General features: G+C 43.2%; 2 protein-coding genes and 1 long non-coding RNA gene across 5 annotated transcripts in view; 1 reads left to right on the top strand and 2 right to left on the bottom strand.

The window, feature by feature from the left end:
- The window catches only part of LOC135251900 (uncharacterized), a 37661-nt gene extending 24716 nt beyond the window's left edge, over positions 1-12945 (top strand). For all 3 annotated transcript variants that reach the window (XR_010329226.1, XR_010329228.1, XR_010329227.1), the window contains exon 3: positions 12435-12945. This is a non-coding gene — a long non-coding RNA (uncharacterized LOC135251900). The remainder of the gene's footprint in view (positions 1-12434) is intronic.
- The window catches only part of LOC135251895 (protein PRRC2A-like), a 150371-nt gene that overhangs the window by 74789 nt on the left and 51236 nt on the right, over positions 1-24346 (bottom strand). The window lies entirely within an intron of this gene.
- On the bottom strand, positions 37-6237 carry LOC135251898 (lymphocyte function-associated antigen 3-like). Its single transcript, XM_064329762.1, has 3 exons — positions 4645-6237; positions 2687-2977; positions 37-359 (listed from the first exon to the last, which is right to left on the bottom strand). The coding sequence occupies exons 1-3, from the start codon at positions 4706-4708 to the stop codon at positions 43-45; spliced, it is 672 nt and encodes a 223-aa protein (XP_064185832.1). The 5' UTR covers positions 4709-6237; the 3' UTR covers positions 37-42.

Raw genomic sequence — 24346 nt, 5'->3', positions numbered from 1 at the left:
GCAGAGCAGCTGGAACAGCTACCCAAACCTGTGAAATGAGCATTAGGGGTGGACTGTGGCAGCCAGGATGGCAGGCCTGTGCTCAGTCCCTACATCAGCTGAGTGGGCCTTACCTGGAGCAGGGAAGCAGCTCTTTACAGGAAAGTCTGTTCTGCTCTCACCCACAGGGTTGTGCAGCACACAGGTGTAGATTGCATCAGAGCTCTCTGCTGCCTCTATCTTCAGCTGGGACCCTGGCTGGGGCTCTATGGCAAGCCCCTCCCACCTGTACTGAGTGCTTGGTCTGTTGCCCCCAGAGCACAGCAGGGTTACTGAGGGGCCGTTCACTTGGCAGGTGACTGCTGGTTTACCTACAGCATCTACATGGAGAACAAAGGCTTGTGACCTCACAGCTAACTTTAGCATTGTCTTTCATGGATAAACACATCTGACCCACATGATCGAGTGATATAAAGCTCTTTTTTACTGAAACACTAGCGTATGACTGCAGGGTCTCACATGCTATTCACTCCCATATCCTTGTGGTTACAGACCAACTTCCCCTCCCACACCTGCACACAAATCCCATACAGGTATGCTATTTTTCTGGGATAGACCAACCTGTTATACAGGTTACAGGTGTGTGAGATGAACCTGTGTGACTCTCAGAGAGCAGATGCACAGACTTTTAGTGACTCAGTTCAGCTGAGCTGTTGATCAAATGTCTTTTTTTAACCCTGTTGTCGGATCATCTAGTCTTTAGATTCTGATCTTTGAGAAACAGACATTATCATTTATATGACCATGGGATTGTATCCGTTTTCTCTCCCTGCTCTCCACTCCACTAACATGAAAGGGAACGTCCATGGGGCAATGAAGCCATGTTACAGGTCTTATCTCTGCGTTTTGGTTTTTGGACTGTGATCTTGGTTTCCTGGGGCATGTTTGGGAGAACTGGCCGTGGTTTGGTTTTTTCACTCATTTCCTCTGTGACTAACTTGTCCATGTCGGTAACATTGTGTTTTCTTTTCTTTAAGGTAGCAGAACCTCGTCTTTATCATATGTGAATCTTTGTTGTAACTTAATGAATTTCTTCATTTTAATCTGGTTCTGAGGTGTCCATTTGACAAAGGTTGATCCAACAGATTTCTCTGCCTATCAATGAATTTGCCAATTTAATTAATTATTGATACTTTGATAATCCATCCATCCATTATTTATACCCGCTAATCCTGAGCTGGGTTGCGGGGGGTGCTGGAGCGTATCCCAGCATGCATTGGGCAAGAGGCAGGAATACACCCTGGACACACACCATTCACTCACACACCCATTTCTATGGCCAATTTAGAGTCTCCAATTAGCCTACCTGCAGGTCTTTGGACTGTGGGAGGAAACCCACATGGACATGGGGAGAACATGCAAACTTCACACAGAAAGGCCCCAAGCCAAGATTCAAAAACCACAACCTTACTGCTGTGAGACGACAGTGCTACCCACTACACCACCGTGCCGCCCCATCTTTGATAATAAGAAGAAATTCAAGTTACCAAATGTATTTTATATGTAGGATACGTGAGGGGTTTTAACTGTTGATGCACTTGTGTTCGGTATTCAGAGTGCCGGATGTCAATCGAGGGTTTTAACTGTTAAAACTGCTGGATTCAGAAAATGAAACATATTTCACTTAATCTTCACTTTGCCAACACAGCAGTTTTTACATCAGAAGTCAAAATCAAAGTTAAGTGCTACACATCTGTTACAACAAAAAAAATCAGTTGTATGTGGTAGAATATGTGGTATATGTGTTTGTAGTAGAAATGAGTGATCTAAATTGAAGAAAGTCTCTCTCTGGACTGTGAAGTCAGAGAAAAGTCTTTCCAACGGTAATTCCTGTTATGTCTCTGCCAGTGTGTGTGTGTGTGTGTGTGTGTGTGTGTATGCATGTGTTTGTGTGTCTGTGTGTCTGTGTGTTGGCCAGAGCGTGTAGCAGTAGTAAAAAGCAGACTGTGGCAGTCAGGATGGCAGGCCTGTGCTCAGTCCCTACATCAGCTGAGTGGGCCTTACCTGGAGCAGGGAAGCAGCTCTTTACAGGAAAGTCTGTCCTGCTCTCACCCACAGGGTTGTGCAGCACACAGGTGTAGATTGCATCAGAGCTCTCTGCTGCCTCTATCTTCAGCTGGGACCCTGGCTGGGGCTCTATGGCAGGCCCCTCCCACCTGTACTGAGAGCTTGGTCTGTCGCCCCCAGAGCACAGCAGGGTTACTGAGGGGCCGTTCACTTGGCAGGTGACTGCTGGTTTACCTACACCATCTACATGGAGAACAAAGGCTTGTGACCTCACAGCTAATTTTAGCATTGTCTTTCATGGATTAACACACCTGACCCACATGATTGATTAATATAAAGCGCTTTTTTACTGAAACACTTATGGTTGAGAACTCTGTGAAACTATAACTTTTGTGCCATTTAGCGATATTCACACCCCTAACCGTGTGGTTACAGACCGACTTGTGAAGCACTTTGAAATAATGTAAAATGCCATGCTTCTACCTGCTTTGACAGACAAACATTTTTTTATTGCCCCACAAAATGGTTGAAAGTGTATTTCAGTAGACAATGTATATATTTTTTATAACATACAGCTAAATTTTTTGGATGAAAGCCCACAATTAACTGGGATTTGGTCATTCAGTAGAAGCAAACTCACCAAACACTTTCACCGTCTGACGATATTCCACCAGAGTTCCCTTGATCTGCAGCTCACCAACATACTCCCCACTGTCAGCCTCTGTGAGACGTGTGAGGGTCAGGGCTCCCGTTGTGAGGTCCAGGATTGTCCGTCCTTTAAACTGCCTGTATTCAACCACCTCCTTCTGGTCAAATTCAACCACCTTATGATTATTCCACCTCCACAAAATTTCCTCCAGGGGACCCTGAACTCTAGGCTGTAGTGTGAAGTTCCCGTTAGACTGGGCAATGATCTCAGGCGTGACATCACCTGCAAGAAAGCCAGAGGCATTGATGTGGATGATTAACTGGATTTACTGAGTGCATGATGTGAAGCGCAGTAAGTCTTTTAGAATGAATGAATTTTTCACTTATTTTTTAAAAATATAGAAACCATAGCCTAGGTACATTTTTCTAAAGAAAATGTTAACAGAAAGTGTCTTAGTAAGGTGCTGGGCCAACAGAAGCCATCAGGACAGCTTCAGTGTGCCTTGGCATAGATTCTACACATCTCTGGAACTTTATTGGAGGGATAGAACACTATTCTTCCAAAAGATATGCCCTCATTTGGTGTTTTGGTGATGGTGGGCGAGAGCACGGTCTGACACGTTGGTCCAGAATCTCCCATTGGTGTTTAATTGAGTTCAGACACACATCTTCTCCTTGGCTTACAAAAAGAACTAATTTACTGGACAGTAATTAGTTTCGTGTGAAGAAATTTTGGAGCTTAACAGTATTAGTTTTGAATGGACTTCAATGGGGAAACCTGCTTTTCGGTACCAGACTTACTAAACTGCAATACCTCGAGTAACCACTGGAGTCTATAAACAGAGAATGACCATCTCTGGTCCCCTGCCTTCTCTTCGCATCGCCTCTTACTTCTGAGGGCGTTCCTTTTATGTTCGCTTTCGTTTTTTAACGAATTTATTTTAACGCGATTATTCATGTGGGCCAGTTTAAACCTTTTTGAAAACGTTTTCAGCCTCTGAAGTTTGCATTTGTTGTTTTGACGTCAGCACTAAAGACAGGTGTTATCACTTGGCGTCATGGATGATGAACTCTGGATGGATGACGAGCCTGTGTGCAGCAGCTGTGTTTCTGGTTTTTACACTTAGTAGTTATAATAATATTCTAATTACCGGACAGAAGGCTATTAATTCAGTCTCCAAGACAAATTATTTAGGCTAATGCAGGGGGTTGGGGCACACTGATATCCGTCTGTTCCCGTTTACTACAATAACTGACCGAGAATATGACAGTACAAACTCAATTAAGATGCAAATAATTTTACAAGCCTACGTGAACGGAATCTTATAAACCTACAGACACAGACAGTATCTCAATACTTCCCTTCTGTCAACATTTAACATTCTAAACGTAAAATATTAGGGTAGCTGAAATATAAAGTCTCATTAAAGTCTTTCACATTTTTTCACCTGTCTCAAGCCGCTTATGTGTATTGTCTTTGTCCTGATAAATCATTGACTCGCGCTGCAGATTCTGATACCTGATATCATAGTATCCCATATTTAAATTTGGACAAAATGTAGGCTATATTTAGTATGGCGTCTACATAGCCCAAATGTCTCTAAAATTTCCCCACTCGTAGAGTACACTAGAATATAATTCACGGGTAGAAAGTCCCACAGTAATGTCGGAAACTCACTGAAACAATCAAATGCAAAACACGTAGGATCGCTCAACACTGTCCGCCGCGATCGCGGTCATGGGCTCTTCCTCAGGCAGAAATCACTCAGGATTATATTAACCGCTACAGGCGCAGCGCGGTTGAACAGCGGAGTTAAACGTATTTTTTGAGTCTACTGCACAATAATTTAGCATATTAGCAAGATAGTTAAACGTGTAACCTGTGAAAAAAAGGTTATCACTTGGAAACCATACTACGAAAGACTAACAGAAGCGAGTTACAGTTCTTACCGAATATGAAGTTCGCGAGGATAAAAAATAACGGCGTAGTGATTCTGAAGCGTGTGTCTGCCATTGCTCGTCTTCATACAGGCGCATCTCCGGTGGCGGGCCTGATGTGAAAGTGAAAGCTTACTTGCGGGTTGGTAATCCCGGTTTTTCCCAACGGTTATTTACTACTAGCATGCTATCCGGGATGGGGGCGATCATGCAGTTTTGTATTTCTTGACAAATAGGTATGGCGAGAAACATACGGCCATGTACACATGCGCTCTTACAAGGAGGAAACAAAACAAACAAACAGGCACTGAACAATTTGGGATTACAAAAAGCAAGACATAATAACATTTGGACTTACACATTAACTGAGAAGCAATGATAGAAGGTACTTAAAAAAAAAACAGAATTAAAGAAAGCATTGTGGTAACATATTACAGTATGATTTTAGGGGCATGAATAGGATGGAGAAGTTACATGAGTGCTCATGAGGATGTGAGTTAAGCATTTATATGTAGTACATTATAAAGTGCTTTCATTTAAGGACGTTTTGGGGAGTGTGAGGGGGTGAAAGGAGTGTGTGGAATGAATGTGTGGAATATTACAATCATATTAGTCATAATGAATAAATAAATACTGTTCTGCTACCCAACTGGTCTAAAAAAAATTCAAAGTCAACTGCAAGTCATCACAGCATACTACTAGCAAGTAATCCCCTTAACCTGTATTTAAGGCAGTCATGTTTGGTATGGTTATCTTCTAAAATTCATAACGAAGATCATGGAATAAAGTGTATCTGATTATCTTGTACAGCTATATGATTATCCAACCTGATCTAATTTGGCAAATATTTTACTGAACCAATTGAAATCCACCCCCGATGGGAAGGGTGAAAGTGATATGGTGTGTCCTCCAAACAGCCAATGGCAGCGCAGACCTCAAACAGCCAATGACAGCTTAGACCTCCAAAACACCTGGCCACGGAGTTTAGCTAGACCACACCAGGGGCTGGGGCGTCTTCTCTTTCTTTTCTCTATTTTTCCCCTTCGTACCCGAGCCTTGGTGAACGGAGATTTTTTGGAATGCTACGGTAGCCGCGGTGTCTCTGCTGGATAAGCCTGAACAGCTGTGCTGTTGGACCCGCTCTGGGACCGTGTGTCTACACCATGAAGTACTGACGGGTTCGTGTGTGGGGGAGTCCGTGGGGGAGTCAGAAAAGTAAAAATACTGAAACTATAGCTGCTACTAGCCAAGACAAGTTCACACAGACATGTACATACACACACACACACACACACACACACACACAGCGCAATAAAGTTTCAGTTCTTTAAATGATCTCCTATTTTCTTGGTCTTAGGAGCTTCTATTCCTGTGTCTGGACTTGTGACTCTGTACTGGAGCTGGTGCTAGATGGGGGGGGGGGGGGGGGTGATTTCAGGGGGTGGAGAGGAGAGGGGCTGGGCGGGGGACTGTGGAAGGTCTCCTCTTCAATTTCAGTTTTGGGTGGAGCAGTAGGTGGAGACACAGGAGTGCTGAACGGGACAGTGCCAGAGGAGGGGTGTTTAGAGTTCCCCCCCTCAGTCTCCACTCCTCTCTCTTCAGAAGATTTAGTGATTCTGTGGAAAAATGAAATAAAATATTAAATTTGATGTAAAGCAGGTGACTGACTGGCAGGTTACCTGCTGCTTCTCTGTACTTACCTGTCTGACTCTCCTGTGAAATTCCAGCACTCCCATCAGTCCCTTCGTGCTGCTCAGTCAGGACAAAGGGACTACAGAACAAGGATAAGGACTACAGAAATCAGGACAGAGGCGCTTCCTAAAAACAAAGAAAAACAGAGCATGTTAGAAAAATATAAAAGACAAAGCTCAACCATTTTGATCTGACTATTGAAAGATGTATATAAATATATTTCTGTGTGTATATATTTCTGACTTTAGAAGATGATTTATTTAGCTCCCTGTGTTAATGAAATGGCAGTTAATTTGAAGTTGACTGGTTGCTCAGCAACAGCTGTCTCAGCTGACAGTGCTGGGGATGATTGGGGTCAGTAGTAATCAATGTGCCTCAGTCATGTTTCAGAGACTGTGGGGTAGATGGGGCAACTGAGCATTTAACCCCTAGTAGGACCCCGACAGTACCGTAAACAGGGCCTATACCCAGTACTCTATGCTGTAGACCAGAGGGTGAAATTCACAGGATAGCACAGAAAATTCAACAGAGGCTGGTAACCACAGGAGAACAGCAGAACATGAACAAATTGTAAATTAAGCAAGTGGAAAAAAATTGTGCTTAACTCAAGGTAAAAACTCTGGTTAAAACCCTTAGTCTACAGACCTGCATTGCAACTGGAACAGCTACCCAAACCTGTGAAATGAAGATTAGGGTGGACTACATAACAACTGAAACAGCTACCCAAACCTGTGAAATGAGCATTAGGGATGGACTACATAACAACTGGAACAGCTACCCAAACCTGTGAAATGAGCACTAGGGGTGGACTACATAACAACTGGAACAGCTACCCAAACCTGTGAAATGAGCATTAGGGGTGGACTGTGGCAGCTAGGATGGCAGGCCTGTGCTCAGTCCCTACATCAGCTGAGTGGGCCTTACCTGGAGCAGGGAAGCAGCTCTTTACAGGAAAGTCTGTTCTGCTCTCACCCACAGGGTTGTGCAGCACACAGGTGTAGACTGCATCAGAGCTCTCTGCTGCCTCTATCTTCAGCTGGGACCCTGGCTGGGGCTCTATGGCAGGCCCCTCTCACCTGTACTGAGTGCTTGGTCTGTCGCCCCCAGAGCACAGCAGGGTTACTGAGGAGCCGTTCACTTGGCAGGTGACTGCTGGTTTACCTACAGCATCTACATGGAGAACAAAGGCTTGTGACCTCACAGCTAACTTTAGCATTGTCTTTCATGGATTAACACACCTGACCCACATGATCGAGTGATATAAAGCGCTTTTTTACTGAAACACTAGGGTATGACTGTAGGGTCTCACATGCTATTCACTCCCATATCCTTCTGGTCACAGATTGTGAGAAACTACTTAAAACATGCAAATTCACCGTCATTGTACCTCTGGGATCGAACCGAAAGTCGAGGCCAAGGTCGCAAATTACATGAGCATGTGTGAGGCCCGGTCCACACCGCTTACCTCACGTGTGCCTGACGGTCGCGGAAACTCTTGCTTTTCATTTCGGCGCCCATATTAACAGGTTAGAGCAGCCTCACAGCCTGCGTGAGACGCGCGTCTGAGGCGCGGCTCGAGCCTCGCTGCAGCGGCGCGTCATCTAGAGTTTCGGCGTGGAGCCTATTTTTCATGTGTGAGGCGCGCGGTTCGCAGCAAAAATAGACAGTGAAAAGATCTGTTGATAGTCATATTGACATCATACCAGCAACATTACATAACTGACACCATTCATTATAGTTTTAATGTCTAGGTTATATCTGAATATGTCACAGACCTGAAAAAAAATGTGAAGAGGGATGGCTGTATATTTTTTATTTATTTTTATTATTATTATTCACTTTTTTTTACAATTGAGCACACGCTTCTTAACCTTTTTCTGTCTAAACTAAATATAAATTAAATTTATAATGAAATGAAATCAAACATTCTATTATTGATGGCCATTATCAAAGGCAAACTCAATGTAGAAAGATAGGGCTGGCAGTAGCAGCGCCGCAGCAGCAACGCTGGCGGTGTGGACACGCACATGCGTGCGAGCCGCAGCAGTTCAGCGAGGTAGCCGTCATGCACACGTGAGGTAAGCGGTGTGGCCCAGGCGTAAGAATTTAAAATGGAACTTCTTTTGGTCATTGTGTAAGAATGGGTTGTTACATACTTGCTCCTGTTTGTTTGCCTCGCGTCTTTAAAGGTAAGTACGAGTTATCTTGTTTCTCGAAGCGGATACTTTTTGTTATTTACCGCTGCGGTTATTGATAAATGCATTTTGTGTTATTAACGAAATTCTCTACTTTTGTGTTTATTTTAATTTATTTATATATCAACGCGTCAGAATTTATAAGTGCAACTGTCACGACTTAGTTCTTGCACATGTGTATTTCATAGCTTGTGATTTTGTGTAGATAGGTTGGTTTGCCATCACTCTGTTAGAACTTATTTGATTGTTTTAAGTTGTAAATCTGATACGGCGGCAGACGCCCTTTCATTTAGCCTACTATTGCGTGTTGGCTGACTCTTTGATTTGTAAATTACTGAGCATTTATATCACTGTTAAACATACTGTATACATAGCTTCAATTAAATAGTTGAATATTCACATTTTGTTTAGCATTTGGTTGTTTATTCGCTGTGATATTGAATGAATGAATGAATAAGTTATTGATTGTTAGAATACGCACATGTTCCGGTCCGCCGTTTCAGCGTGCTGGTTAATACTAGCCTATTGTTTATAAATGCTAAAGTTCATTTCTTCGCATTCTGTCATTCATCTATATACTTTATTTTATTCTGTAAAATATTGAATATGATTTGAAAACCAGTGAATATATTGTAAAAGTGTTTTTTTCTGCTTGTTTATTTAGGTCCATGGTATAGCTACAAATTAACATGGTGTAAATTTAAACGTGGGTCAAATTTTTTATTGGTGGATTTAAATGCTCTAATTTGAACTGCCCTCAACACAGCCCAGCTTCCCCTACCACACATGCTCACACCTCCCATACAGGTGTGCTGTTTTTCTGGGATATACCAACTTGTTAAGTAGGTTACAGGTGTGTGAGATGACCCTGTGTCACTCACAGAGCAGGTTACAGGTGTGTGAGATTAACCTGTGTCACTCACAGAGAGCAGGTTACAGGTGTGTGAGATGACCCTGTGTCACTCACACAGAGCAGGTTACAGGTGTGTGAGATGACCTGTGTGACTCACAGAGAGCAGGTTACAGGTGTGAGATATGAACCTGTGTGACTCTCAGAGAGCAGGTTACAGGTGTGTGAGATGAACCTGTGTGACTCACACAGAGCAGGTTTCAGGTGTGTGAGATGACCTGTGTGACTCAGAGAGCAGGTTTCAGGTGTGTGAGATGAACCTGTGTGACTGACAGAGAGCAGATTCACAGACTGCATCTGCTTTTCATTCCAGATTTTCAGTGACTCAGTTCAGGTGAGAATTTCAGTGACCTACAAAACGATTTACGATGTATTTCAGCTGCAACCATATAATTTGTTTTCACAGCATATGGCTAGATCTCTGTGATGAAAACTCACATTAGACTTTTTCAGCAGGAGCTTGATGACAGCAACTTTATCTGGGTTGGGTTCACAACCAGAGGATCAGTTAAAGATGTTTAGCATAGGTACACATTACATTCCATTACAGGCATTTAGCAGACGCTCTTATCCAGAGCGAAATACACACCTTTAACGTAGCATTTACACTGCATCCATTTATACAGCTGGATATATACTGAAGCAATTCCGGTTAAGTACCCTCCTCAAGGGTACATCGGCAGTGTCCTACCCAGGAATTGAACCCATTACCTTTCGGTTACAAGCCCAGTTCCTTACCCACTGTGCTACACTGTATGCCCAATACTGGTGGAAGTTCCAAAATTTGGGCCATTCTGTAGAAGCAAACTCACCACTTTTACCATCTGACGATAGTACACCAGCTCTCCCCTGATCTGCAGCTCACCAACATACTCCCCACTGTCAGCCTCTGTGAGACGTGTGAGGGTCAGGACTCCCGTTGAGAGGTCCAGGGTCGTCCGTCCTTTAAACTGTCCGTAGTCAACCATTTAGCTGTAGTGTGAAGTTCCCATTAGACTGGACAATCATCTCAGGCGTGACATCACCTGCAAGAAAGTATATTAATAAAAATCATGAGCAATTTTTTTTACTCTAATCTGAGCTAACAGGTTAGCAAGTATACAGATACAGTAAATGAAGTTAGAGAAATGATCAGAAGTTCCTTTGCTGGCACTAGTCCAGGACACATATATAACCCATTCATGGAATTTTATGGCTCATTATTTTGCTCAGGGAAATGCTTTATTTATTTTTGTGACCTAAATGTAATGTGACAGGGGGCCTCCTTTAAATTGCAGTAATCAGATATTGATTTTACAAACATAAATACTGAGCACTCAAAAAAATCTGAAGAAAACCTGCGTCTGCACTGTCCAAAGAAGCTGGCTGAAAGGTGTCACACACCCACAAACTGCTGCAGTTTCCAGGTAACTCCTCGTGTTGTGATTTACTTTGCACTGTGATTCTAAGCAAGCGCTTTTCCAAAGCAATGCTACCCATATTTTGCTACATTTGTTCAATGGACTAGTGCCACTTTTCTCCTCTTGCATATCATCTGATATTTGGTCTTTAAATGTTGTGCCACATCAAAGATACAAATCTATAAATCTCCAAGTGTATATAAAATGGCATCACTTTAATCAGTGGATCACTGACAGATCTCCCCTTGCACTCTTCTCCACTGAAGCAGCAGGGCAGGGAGGAGCCTAATTTGTCCTTTGGATCCTGTAAGAAACCCCGTCCACACGCAGCGGAAGTATCTGAGTGGTGAAGGAACGCGTGCAGTCTCACTTGGTGCTACTAGAACAGGAGTAATTTAATGATATCTCTTATCTGACTCCATAATAATGTTTTAACATTTCCTCTGTGCCAACAGTTATGCATAGACTGAGGAGACCGCTTTCCGCCAGTAGCGTGGCTCTATACCGATCGCTGTCTATCATGGTAGGCGTGGACGTGCCTCTGGCTTGCGTAGCCTGCATAAATCCTGCTACAACACTAGTGTATAAGCAAGTGACTACGGGGTGCCGATGTCCTGAGTTCTGTGTGTATGTTAGGACCTTAAAACTACTAGGTGTGCAGATGTAAAATTCAAAGAGGAATGCCAGGTCAAAATGAAGGTAGTTTATTGTACAGTGTGTTCAATAGTGGCAATATACAATAGTGCAAAGGCGTGTGTATAGTGAGATGGCTATATGCATATGATGCCTAGGAGACCATGTCGACTAGTCTCCCTGAACCATTCCATGTTTCCCCTTATATACCCAAAAGATAAAATCAAAACACCAAATCATCAAATGAAGACTCAATCATGACTGAACAGGACATCGATGATCCTGCGTACACTATCTCTGTAAGCATACCGCACCGGGTCCACCTTTGCATCTGGCTGGGCGCCGACCCATAGGTACCAAGATTTAGTCAGTACCCAGCACCCAGCACCCAGCACCCACCATCCACCACCCAGCACCAAAGACACCAACTTCTTCTGCATGTCATCAGCTTTCTAACGATACAAAGCATGATTAGACTTTATTATGGAGACCCAAAGGTTTACATAACGCTGATCGAGTAGGATGTTTTCAGCACTGTCTCTCACACCAGCCGACTCCCTCTCAGCACAGTAAACAGTCTATTTCACTCTGAGGGTCTGTTTTACTCTGAGGCAGACTTCTGTGAGCTGCCCTACAGTCCACTACCAGCCAAATTACTAAAGGAACTGTGACTGGTATGGAGCTCGCCTGTGCTTAACCTCGTTAGCTGGCCTTGTTAGCCTCTGGTTTTGTACCCAACTCCTTGACAGTTTAGCTTCTGTCATCAAGCCCCCTGTGCAAAAGCCTAATTTTAAACCCTAAAATCCTAACAAATTACAGACCTACCTCCATTCTCCTCTTCTAAAATACTTGAGAAGGCTGCAGTGTAGTGACCTCTGGGTTAAATTCACTTTGCAAACATCAAGTTTAAATTGAATTTTAAACGACACACCCCATTTTACCCATGATCTGCCCATTACTAATGTTTTAAAGAACAACGTTAGGATGTGAAGCCTGAGTTGACGGATACCGACAGCCTACAGACGCAGCTAGCAGCTGCTCATCCCTCCTGTCTACACCCACCGTTCTAAATTTAACATAGGGCCTATATTACACTAGGTGAAATAAAATAAAAACGTCTCGTTTAAGTGTTTTACGCCCATGTTGCTGTAGCCTAATCGGTCTCAATCTGTTTACCTATGATGGCAAGTCGTTCTGACAAATCATTAACTCGCGGAGCGGTTTCTGTTTCCGGATATCATGTATGTGGCAACATGTATGTTTACTGTGTCGTTTACATGCAGTTCGTGTCTCTGTAAATGTGTTCACTCGTTGAGCGTTCGCCAGAATATAGGCCTAATATAAAATAAAAAAATAAAATAAAAAACCTATTCACAGCTATAAAGTTCCATGGTACTATCCGAAACTCTATAACAAGGTCAAAGCTTCCACTCATAACAGGTAGGGTCGCTCAACACTGTCCGCAGCGTCCGCGGTCAGAGGCTCTTCCTCGGGCAGAAATCACTCAGGATTCTAACGGCTCTGACGCCGGGCACCCACCGCACGCGTCGCGTATGCGTCGCGTAAACAGCAGGGCGAAGCAGCACGGCGCGACGCGTAGGGTGTCTCCACTGGTTCCGTTTGTGTCGCGCAAAGGCTTGCTTAAAGCTCTATATTCCTAGTAGCTCTCACAGTCTGCATTGGGCTTACATCGTGTATTTCACGTTTGTTCAGGACTGTTGATTATGGGTTAAGTGAATACTTTGGTGAGAGACCTTTTTCAGTTTGTTAATTTGTTAATATTTCGTTAACTCGTAAATACGTGAGAAAGTAAACGCTTTCAAGAATTACTATAAACTTAAATCGCAACGTAGCCTGCATAACAATCAATCTCAAACTGTATTAATTTATTTGCTTGGTTAACAAGCGTGCCAATTTCATGAAGAATATGTAATGATCATAATAATAATAAATAATCCGTAATCAACCATTGGGAATTCCCGTGTTGTCTTGTCATTCACGTCAAAACATTTATAGGATCATATTTAGTAAAATCAGCTAATCATGAAAAAGACAGTAACAGTTTAATCTTGAAGAGATATGAACACCACAACGCCATGAACACCGGAAGCTTTGAAGTACATGTGCGATAGGCTACGTCTTTCTGTGGTGTATTTTCAAATTTACCCCACCCCTCCGCAAAATAAGACAGCGAAACTAAGTTTGCCTTTTCCCCAGGTTCCAGTTATTTATTTATTTATTTTTACAAAACGATAAGGCTTGTATTTTTTTTGGTGCTTATAAAATATCTGGGAGGTAACTAGGGACACACCCCCAGTAATATAAGAATGAAATATAAATCAGAGCATGTATAACTAGCATTTTAGAGCATATTTCTGTGTATAAACAGGCCATCGTGACGCGCGACAAGCCGAAAAAATAGAACTGAAGCGAAAAACTACGCTTCAGTTCGCTTGTGTCGCGCGAGCTTCGCAGCCGGTACGCGACGCGTTCGCATCTGGTGGAGACGACGTCGCCCGCTGCCGTTGTAATAACAGTACTTCAACTACGCTTCAGTTACGCGCGTAATACGCGCGTAGTGCGCTCGCGGCCGATACGCGTGCGGTGGGTGCCCGGCTTAACTGTAAAAGAGCAGTGCGTGGAACAGAGCGGAGTTCAGCGAATTCGGCTCGTGGTTTACAGCCCATGTCGTTATTTTAGTTTATATAGATTAATTTGGCACATGAACTAGATAATTAAATGTGTTAAAAAGGTTCTGACGTAAAACACACAGAACGGATAATTACCGAAACGATTTAGGAAAACAGTTCTCACCAAATTTGAAGTTCGCGAAGATAAATAACGCCGTTGTGATTCTGAAGTGCTTCTCTGCCATTGCTCACCTTCATAGTGGACTTTGGATTCATGAACACACCTTAGTGGGAAGTACCGAATGAGAAAGTGAAAGCGCGTTGTCCACAGCCCTTATTTGTTATAGCCGTGTAAATAGCAGAAGAATCCAAATAATATCCACAACAAGCCCAATACTTAACAGCGCCTGTTTAATATTTGCATTGAAAAATTGGAATGTATTGTAACATAAAGGCAAACTTAAATAAGTCAATAAATAAATACACTCTATTATATGTTACAATGAAGATCATAGGGTATTTGATACACGTTGAATCAAAATAAAAATCAAGCGCTTTTAAAGCGCTTTGTAAAGCGCTTTTTCTATTATTAATATTTGTCAAACTGCATGGTTTCAGATCTTTAGACAAAACGTAATTTTAGACTAATGGAAGCTGAGTAAAAACAAAAAAATATTTTTAAAAATGATTTCATTTATTTAATGAAAACTGTTTCAAACACCCATATCACCCATGTGAGAGGAATTGCTCCCTTAGTTATTCAATCAACCAATTAACCAAATTTAATTGAGAATCAGATTCAGCTGATTGAACACAGCCAGGCTTGATTGCAGCCAGCCCTGTTGAATCTAAACTCACATTGAACCTTACCATCAGAGTGAAGTAGTCACCACAAAGTTTCTGCAAGCACACTATGCCACAATCAAAGGAAATTCCAAAGAGATGAGAAACAAGACTAGGAAATCTAGTATATGGCTGGACCTAACACACGTGATTCGGCAGACCAATGGTGTAACTTCATCACTCAGTCACTCAGTCAGTCACAGACATCCGCGTTTGTAGGGCTGGTCCCGCTGTTGCGGTCCACTCCAGCCAAGAAGTTTTTGAAATATCAGTCTGAAAAGGGTTACAAAGCCCTTTCTAAGACTCTGGGACTTCGCCTAAATACAAGGAGAGCCATATCTCCAAATGGGGAACCCTTGGAACACTGGTGAATCTTCCCAGGGGTGACCAGCTGGCCAAAATTTCTCCAAGGGTGCAATGACAACTCATTAAGGAAGATCCCAGAAGAACATCCAAAGAACTGCAGGCCTCTCTAGCCTCAGCTAAGGTCAGTGTTCATGACTTCACAATAAGACAGAGACTGGGCAATAATGGGATTCATGGGAGAGGAGCAAGGCTGAAGCCACTGCTAACCAAGAGAGACATCAGTGTTGGTCTCACATTTGCAAAATAATGCACCTGGATAATATCCAAGCTTTTTGGGATAATGTTTTATGGGCAGCTCAGTCAAAAGGGGAACCTTTTGGACGACAAGGGTCCCATTATGTGTGGCCTAAAGTAAATACAGCATTTCATAGTCAGATCATCATACCAACAGCCAAACATGATGATGGTAGTGTGATGGTGCGTGGATAATTTGCTGCCTTGGGACCTGGACGACTTGCCATTATTTAAGAAACATGAATTTTACTCTATACCAGAAAATATTTAAGGAGAATGACCAGTCATCTGTTTGTGAGCTGAAGCTGAAGCATAATTGCGTTGTGCAGCAAGACAATGATACACAACATAAAATAAAATCCACATCTGCATGGCTGAAAAGAAAATTTACATTTTTGGAGTGGCCTTGTCAAAGTTTTGACTTGAACTAAATAGAGATTTTGTGGCAGGAGCTAAAATAAGCAGTTCATGCTCGAAAACAATTTGTCCTCAATTAAAGCAGTTCTGCAAGGAAGAGTGAGCAAAAAATTCCTCCACAGAAATTTGAGTGATATCAAGACTGATATCGAATTATAGAAAGTGGTTTTAGTTATTGCTGCTAGTTGTGGTGCGACTAGTTATTAAGTTTAAAGTGGCAATTACTTTTTCACATGGATGATAGGGGTGTTCGGTAACTTTTTTCATTAAATAAATGAAATAATTTAAATGTGTTTTGTGTTTACTCAGGTTCCCTATGTCTAATACTATAATTTGGCTTAATATCTGCAACCATTCTGTGTGAAAAATATGCATTAATAAAGACAATGAGGTTGCTGGACTTTTAAGTGAGAAAAATGAAATATACTATTTCTTATGGTGGGCATGCTCCAAAATGTTCACAGACCTCCAAAAACAGTGCTTCACTTGAACACCCAAGCCACCCATTGTGCATCCAAGAACTATAAACACTAGCACACACACGCACACAGACACACACGCATATGCGCACGCGCGCACACATGCAGACACACACACGCAGACAAACACACATGGTTAAATTTCCAGGCACATTTAGGTTGTAGTTTAGGCCTGTAATGTTATGACCGCAGCGCCCATGTTTGGTCTTCAGTTAAAATCTGAATAGCATTTACAGTACGTCACCACTAGATGGGAGTGTTGGGCAAAGATTGGCACTTAGCAGCTGTGCAGTTTGATTTTAAAAAAAAAAGAAAAACCTCCGCGTGAAAACTGCCACTGCACGATACAGCATTCTGGAGCAGTCTTGACTGTGCATAGTGATAATAAGTGCAGTGAAAGTCAAAAACCACACATTAAAAAAGCATCTGCTTTATCTGAATAAAAACATTGAATTTATTTGTATTGAAACATGTATTTGCTATTTCATGTTTGATTTTAGGTGGGTTTGAACAAATCAGTTGCTGTTTACATTATATATTACTCCATTTTAGACATGGACTCAAAATCAATGCATTCCTTGTGACCCAATTCACAGGCATTGTTTGGTTTATACCCCTTGCTTCTCTTGTCAAAGCCTATCTCCTGTCTGTTTTAACTGCAGCCCTGTCTCAATCTCTCTGACTCTGACTGGACTCCATGTGTTTGTGATCTATGAGCCAGATGTGAGCATCATCCTGAATGCAGCAATCCTGTTCTGCCTCTAGCATGTATTAGAGGAACAATCATGTGGAGAAACAATCATATCTCCAGTGGAAAGATATTCGGCTCACACTGGAAGGTATTCGGCTCCTTAGAACCTTCTCATCTGCATGAGGGGGCTGTGGTGTGGAGCTGCGTGAGGGGGCTGTGGTGTGGAGCTGCATGAGGGAGCTGTGGTGTGGAGCTGCATGAGGGGGCTGTAGTGTGGAGCTGCGTGAGGGGGCTGTGGTTCGGAGCTGCATGAGGGGGCTGTGGTTCGGAGCTGCATGAGGGGGCTGTGGTTCAAAGCTGCATGAGGGGGCTGTGGTATGGGGCTCCACACACCTGCCAGGTTCTCAGGGGTGCAGCAGTGTCCACTATTTTCACTAAGCAGGAGTGATGAGGGCTTGCGTATTACAGTGAGATTTAAATTACTGCTTGCTGAAATCCACTGGTCAGTGAGACGACATCGATGAGTGAAGGTGCTCGTCACAGCACTAATCTGGCCTGTGTGCAGGGCCTACTGAAGTTAGATAGCGCTGTGTTCTGCAGCTGGGATGTACAGAGGATGGCAAGACTGAGCGGAGGGTCTTTGGGCTTTATGTGGTCAAAAGGCATGAAATACAGGTAGGGTTGTGTTACAACTGGCTCCCCTATTGGTCAGATGGAATAGACTCTCCATACAGTGTATACCTACTGTACATAAGATTAACAAAGTACATTTCAAATAGATAACAATACAAAACAGGGCATGGAATATTATAGAATGAATAAAAATAAAATAATAATGATATAAGACCAATAATGATTCAATTTAATAGAAAATACAATACCCACAATAACAAACGATTTATTTTTAACTGGTTCTGCTAATACATAGATTCATTTCTTCATAATTGTGGGCTTCAGTATATAAAAATGACAGGGGCTGCACTGGTGCACATCACACACTATAATCTACAGATCATGAAAGAGAAATGAGAAGGATTAGCACAGAAACACCTCCATAGCTGGCCAAAAGGAGTTAAACACAGAACAGAACACAGTGGTGGGGTGTGGCAGCAATACGACTGGCTCCCCTGATAAAAAAGTGAAAATAAATTATAGCTGCTGCTGCTAGCCAAAAAAAAAAAAGTATAGCACGAGTTAGCTAGATTAGATAACAGACTTTCATCAGGAGTTTATCAACTATTTACATGGAAATTAGACACCAAAATATTGCAGGAATTACAATTACCCGCTCGCCTGCGTCTCTCCCTCCTGTGTGCTCTGGGACAGTCCTGCTAAGCGGTGTTAAAGGGGTTTAGGGGCTGTACCGCAGGGGTTCTTCGGGGCTTTACGGGGGACTTCACCGAATTGTTCAGTGAATCCTCTCTTAATGTCTTATCTTTTTTTCCCTAGAAGTGTGTAGTTGCTCGGATTTGAGGCCTGATGTAATGCTCAAGGGTTTAAGGGTGTTTTAGGGGCTATAGAGGTTTAGGGGTTTTATAGGGGCTGTAGGGTTTCGGGGGCTTTTCTGGGAGGGACTTCACCCCTCTGTCCTGTGACTCCGTCCTCTCCTTTCTCCCTATTCCTCTGCCTCAGAGGTGCTGTTGGGCTCCAGATTTGGGCCTGATGTTGGGCTTTCCTCTGAACAGCAGGACCCCTCACTCGCCCCAGTGTGAGGGGGGGAACGGGCCGTGGTGTCTGGGAGTCCCTGGACTGGATCAGCTGTGCTTAATGGCTCAGTGGCGGACACTTAGATTTTCCTTTTGCTGATCTGGGGTTTTATATCCTGATCTGAATCTGTTTTGAGACACTTGTCCCCTCCCCTCCTGCCCCACTGGCTGAGCTCCGCCCCATCACTACCTCCATCCTGCCCCTCCCCTCTCTCTCTCTGCCTCTGGGCTCCTGCTCTCTGATTGGCTCAGTCTCATCAGTTTGATTCTGCTGCGCTCTCTTCTGTTTCTCCTCCTGGTCCTGATTCTGTACTGGAGCTGGTGCTGGGAAAGGGGGGGGAATTAGGTGGGATGGAGGGAGCTATGGGGAGGGAGCTCCTCCATTTCTGTTTTGGGTGGAGCAGCAGGTGGAGACCAGGAGCGCTGAACGGGACAGTGCTAGAGGAGGGGTGTTTAGAGTCCCCCCCCTGTGTCTCCACTCCTCTCTCTTCAGAATCTTCAGCCTGATTTAGTGATTCTGTGGAGAAATGAAATAAAATATTAAATCTGATGTAAAGCAGGTGACTGACAGGCAGGTTACCTGCTGCTTCTCTGTACTTACCTGTCTGACTGTCCTGCGAAATTCCAGCACTCCCATCAGGGCCCTTGTGCTGCCTCATCAGTGCTGACCTTCAGATGCCTCTTCATGGGCTCTACTCTACTGAGCTGGGTCTCAGCCTCCAATCTGCCTTGCTGAGAAACAGAGGAATATATCCCCACTCCTCTTTTCTGCCTACCTGATTGGTCACCACAAACCTGTGCCTGCTTTTAGTTTTTTTTAGACTACTGTTAGTAATTCTATGGCGAAAGTGACTTCTTATTTGGTCTGTATCATTTCCGTGGTGAAATATCACCTTGCTGTACTCCCAAAGGTGTCCTATCTCTCCTTTCTCTCAGAATCTTCCCCTGCTTTAGTTTCTCTGGATGATCAACAACATAACAAATCAACACAGTGACTGACTGCAGTTACCCTGCTCTCTGACTACCTACAGACTCCCCCAGGAACCAGCACTCAGTCCTTGCTGCTCAGTCAGTGCTGTCTTCTGATGCTCATCCAGGTCTTACCTGGCTCTCAGGTTCATACCAGCTTACTCTGTCCGAACACTTCCTGCAGAAACAGAGGAAATAAGGTTGTGTGTGCTGAGTACAGTACAAATGCAAGGAGGCTCACAGGTGAATATCTGATCCTGCTTTACATCAAGGCCAGGATTCAATCCCCATTCGTCCTAACTGCTCACACAGAATAATGCAAGGGATATTTTTTAAAAAACATCTTAACCAATACAGTTTAATAAATTCTACATATTCACCCTGAATTAATCTTTCTACAGAGAAATGAAATAGATCTACCTAAATAAATCTACCTGTAAATGTATCTGAGCAGCAAGAGCACCTGCACACAAGAGAATGAGCAGGAGCAGCTGCCTGAGTCTCTCACTGAGAATGTTACCTGCTGCTTCTCTGTACTTACCTGTCTGACTCTCCTGTGAAATTCCAGCACACTCATTAGGTGTTTTGTGGGCTGCCCCCCCATCGGTGTTTGGACCCCATCTCAGAATATTCTCCTCTTCCTCTGAGCTGTTGTGGAGCTCCTGGGTTGGATCTGCTGTAGGGTTCTCAGCTCCTCCCCCTCCTGCCCCACTGGGCTGAGCCCAGCCCCCATCACTACCTCCATCCTGCCCCCCCCTCTTCTCTCTCTGCCTCTGGGCTCCTGCTGTCTGATTGGCTCCAGTCTCATCAGTAGATTCTGCTGCTGCTGCTTTTCCTGTTTCCGCTTCCTGGTCCTGATTCTGTACTGGAGCTGGTGCTGGATGGGGGGGGGGAGAATTAGGGGGGTGGGGAAGAGAGGGGCTGGATTCTGGAGGGTGGATTGTCTCCTCTTCATTTCCTGTTTTGGGTGGAGCAGCAGGTGGAGACTCAGGAGCGCTGAACGGGACAGTGCCAGAGGAGGGGTGTTTAGAGTTCCCCCTCTCAGTCTCCACTCCTTTCTCTTCAGAATCTTCACCCCAATTTAGTGATTCTGTGGAGAAATGAAATTAAATATTAAATATGATGTAAAGCAGGTGACTGACTGGCAGGTTACCTGCTGCTTCTCTGTACTTACCTGTCTGACTCTCCTCCTGTGAAATTCCAGCACTCTCATCAGTCCCTTTGTGCTGCTCAGTCAGTGCTGTCTTCTGATGCTCATCATGGGTCTTATCTGGGCTCCACCCACTTTCAATAAACTTTACTCTATCCTGAACTTTTACTGTAGAAACAGAGGAAATAAGGCTGTGTGTGCTGAGTACAGTACAAATGCAAAGAGGCTCACAGGTGAATCTGATCCTGCTTTACATCAAGGCCAGGATTCAATCCCCATGTTTCCTCACTGTTCACACACAATAATGCATGTAATGCAGTTATATTTAGTCTTCACCTTCACAATTTGGAAAATTCAAAGTAAACGTTTAAATTTCAAATTTAATTCATGGCTTGAAAAATGTCCACAATGTTTTATGGGTATTTCGCAATTTATTTCCTTTCCTGAACTGACTGAACTGCAGGGTAATTGATCCCAACCCTGAAACAGAGGCATTTCAGTACTGCTGTTTCATTATGAGACACGTTTCTGTTCAGCGCAGAGTTAATTCTGCCTTACCTGGAGTTTCCTCAATGTTTTCAGGGTCTGCTGGAAATAGCTGTTGTCCTTCTATTTCAAAAGAAATGTTTCACAGATTTAGTTTATTATCTAGTTTTACCAGCAGCACGCCTACATCTGAAGTTTATGAATATGAATACATCTGATTGTAATACATTTGTCATTGAGTACTGTATAGGCATACATTGTATAGATGTTAATGTTTTGGAGGAAACCTGCAGCTGCAGTGTTTTAAGTTCGGAGATAAAGTACCAGAGGGAGTGATGTCATCACCTGCAGCTCTAAGGCCAGAGTGAATAACACTGTTCTACAGCTCACCATTTACTGCAGCTTCAGAGTCTCTCTCTCTCAGTCTTGTCTTTTCGACAATATAAGATATGAAATATTATTCATTACTCATCGTGCATCACAGTAGTATCATCATAGTCATCACCATCATTTCTACAGCTTACCCCCAGATTGAGCTTCCATGTCCTCTTCATTTTGTCTTCCTACAATGTAAAACATGATTTTTATTATTATTAGTCCTGGGTGTAGTAGAGCTAATGTATGAGCTTTCAGTCCCACAGTATTGGAGAGCTTGTTGCTCATTTTATGGAGACAACAGGAGTGCAGCCCTACTGAATCCAGTCCTGAGTAACTGCTCCAGAAACAGCAGGATCTGCATATGAATGCGTTTATTAATATCATTTCATGTGTTATTTGAAAAGACTCTTACTTTTGTAGAATTTCTTGTAGTAAAATAAAAGTAATCCCACAATGATGAAGATGAGGAGGAGGACAAGGACTACAGAAATCACGACAGAGGCGCTTCCTAAAAACAAAGAAAAACAGAGCATGTTAGAAAAATATAAAGGACAAACTTCACCATTTTGATCTGACTATTGAAAGATGTATATAAATATATTTTTGTGTGTATGTATTTCTGACTTTAGAAGATGATTTATTTAGTTCCCTGTGTTAATGAAATGGCAGTTAATGTGAAGTTGACTGGTTGCTCAGCAACAGCTGTCTCAGCTGACAGTGCTGGGGATGATTGGGGTCAGTAATAATCAATGTGCCTCAGTCATGTTTCAGAGACTGTGGGGTAGATGGGGAAACTGAGCATTTAACCCCTAGTAGGACCCCGACAGTACCGTAAACAGGGTCTTTACCCAGTACTCTATGATGTAGACCAGAGGGTGAAATTTGGGTTGAAGTCCCATGGAATTCACAGGATAGCACAGAAAAATAAACAGAGGCTGGTAACCCCAGGAGAACAGCAGAACATGAACAAATTGTAAATTGAGCAAGTGGAAAAAAATTGCAGTGTGCTTAACTCAAGTTAAAACCCTTAGACCACAGACCTGCATACCAGCTGGAACAGCTACCCAAACCTGTGAAATGAGCATTAGGGTGGACTGTGGCAGCCAGGATGGCAGGCCTGTGCTCAGTCCTTACATCAGCTGAATGGGCCTTACCTGGAGCAGGGAAGCAGCTCTTTACAGGAAAGTCTGTTCTGCTCTCACCCACAGGGTTGTGCAGCACACAGGTGTAGACTGCATCAGAGCTCTCTGCTGCCTCTATCTTCAGCTGGGACCCTGGCTGGGGCTTTATGGCAGGCCCCTCCCACCTGTACTGAGAGCTTGGTCTGTCGCCCCCAGAGCACAGCAGGGTTACCGAGGAGCCGTTCACTTGGCAGGTGACTGCTGGTTTACCTACAGCATCTACATGGAGAACAAAGGCTTGTGACCTCACAGCTAACTTTAGCATTGTCTTTCATGGATTAACACACCTGACCCACATGATCGAGTGATATAAAGCTCTTTTTCACTGAAACACTAGCGTATGACTGTAGGGTCTCACATGCTATTCACTCCCATATCCTTGTGGTTACAGACCAACGTCCCCTCCCACACCTGCCCCATATGATCAACTTATATAAAGCTCTTATTTACGGAAACACTTATGGTTGAGAAACTAACTATAGTGTCATTTAGCGATATTCACACCCATAACCGTGTAGTTACAGATCGACTTGTGAAGCACTTTGAAATAATGTAAAATGCCACGCTTCTACCTGCTTGGAAAGAAGATAACATTTTTGAATGCCCCATAAAATGATATGAAATCCATTTCAGTAGCAGACATTTTTTCAGAGCATATGGATACATGTCTTTGATGAAATCTCAGATTTGGTCATTCAGTAAAAGCAAACTCACCAAACACTTTCACTGTCTGACGATGGTGCACCAGATTTCCCTTGATCTGCAGCTCACCAACATACTCCCCACTGTCAGCCTCTGTGAGATGTGTGAGGGTCAGGGCTCCCGTTGTGAGGTCCAGGATCGTCCGTCCTTTAAACTGCCCGTAGTCGTCAACCTCTGTCTGGTAAAATTCAACCACCTTATGATGATTCCACTTCCACAAAATTTCCTCCAGGGGACCCTGAACATTAGGCTGTAGTGTGAAGTTCCCATTAGACTGGACAGTCATCTCAGGCGTGACATCACCTGCAAGAAAGCCAGAGTCATTGATGTGGATGATTAACTGGATTTTTTTCTTTTTTTGAGTGTGTGGTGTGAAGGACAAAAATTCGTTTTATAAATACTTTTACCCACTTAATACCCTTTATAATATCCGTGAATCTTTTACTTATGAATATTTTTTAAAACAGGCCAAAGTCTGCATACATTTTGCTACAGTAGATATTATTTCAGGTATATTCATGTAAATTAAAGTATTCTTTAAAAAAAAAAACATCAGAAAAAATATGCTCGCTCAACAGAATCTGATAACGACCCGGTGGCGTCAATAGGGTTGGTGACACCCGGTGTGGATGTTGTCGACTGGGGGGTGCTG

Source organism: Anguilla rostrata, chromosome 3, assembly GCF_018555375.3.
Source record: "Anguilla rostrata isolate EN2019 chromosome 3, ASM1855537v3, whole genome shotgun sequence".
NCBI lineage: Eukaryota > Metazoa > Chordata > Actinopteri > Anguilliformes > Anguillidae > Anguilla > Anguilla rostrata.
This window is presented reverse-complemented; position numbering and strand designations above follow the sequence as displayed.

Coding starts and splice junctions, on each gene's coding strand:
- LOC135251898 (XM_064329762.1), bottom strand. CDS start 4,708: ATGGCAGACACACGCTTCAGAATCACTACGCCGTTATTTTTTATCCTC. Junction 2,978..4,644: donor CCTCGCGAACTTCATATTCG/GTAAGAACTGTA, acceptor GCTTTCTTGCAG/GTGATGTCACGCCTGAGATC. Junction 360..2,686: donor TCAGACGGTGAAAGTGTTTG/GTGAGTTTGCTT, acceptor TTCTCCATGTAG/ATGCTGTAGGTAAACCAGCA.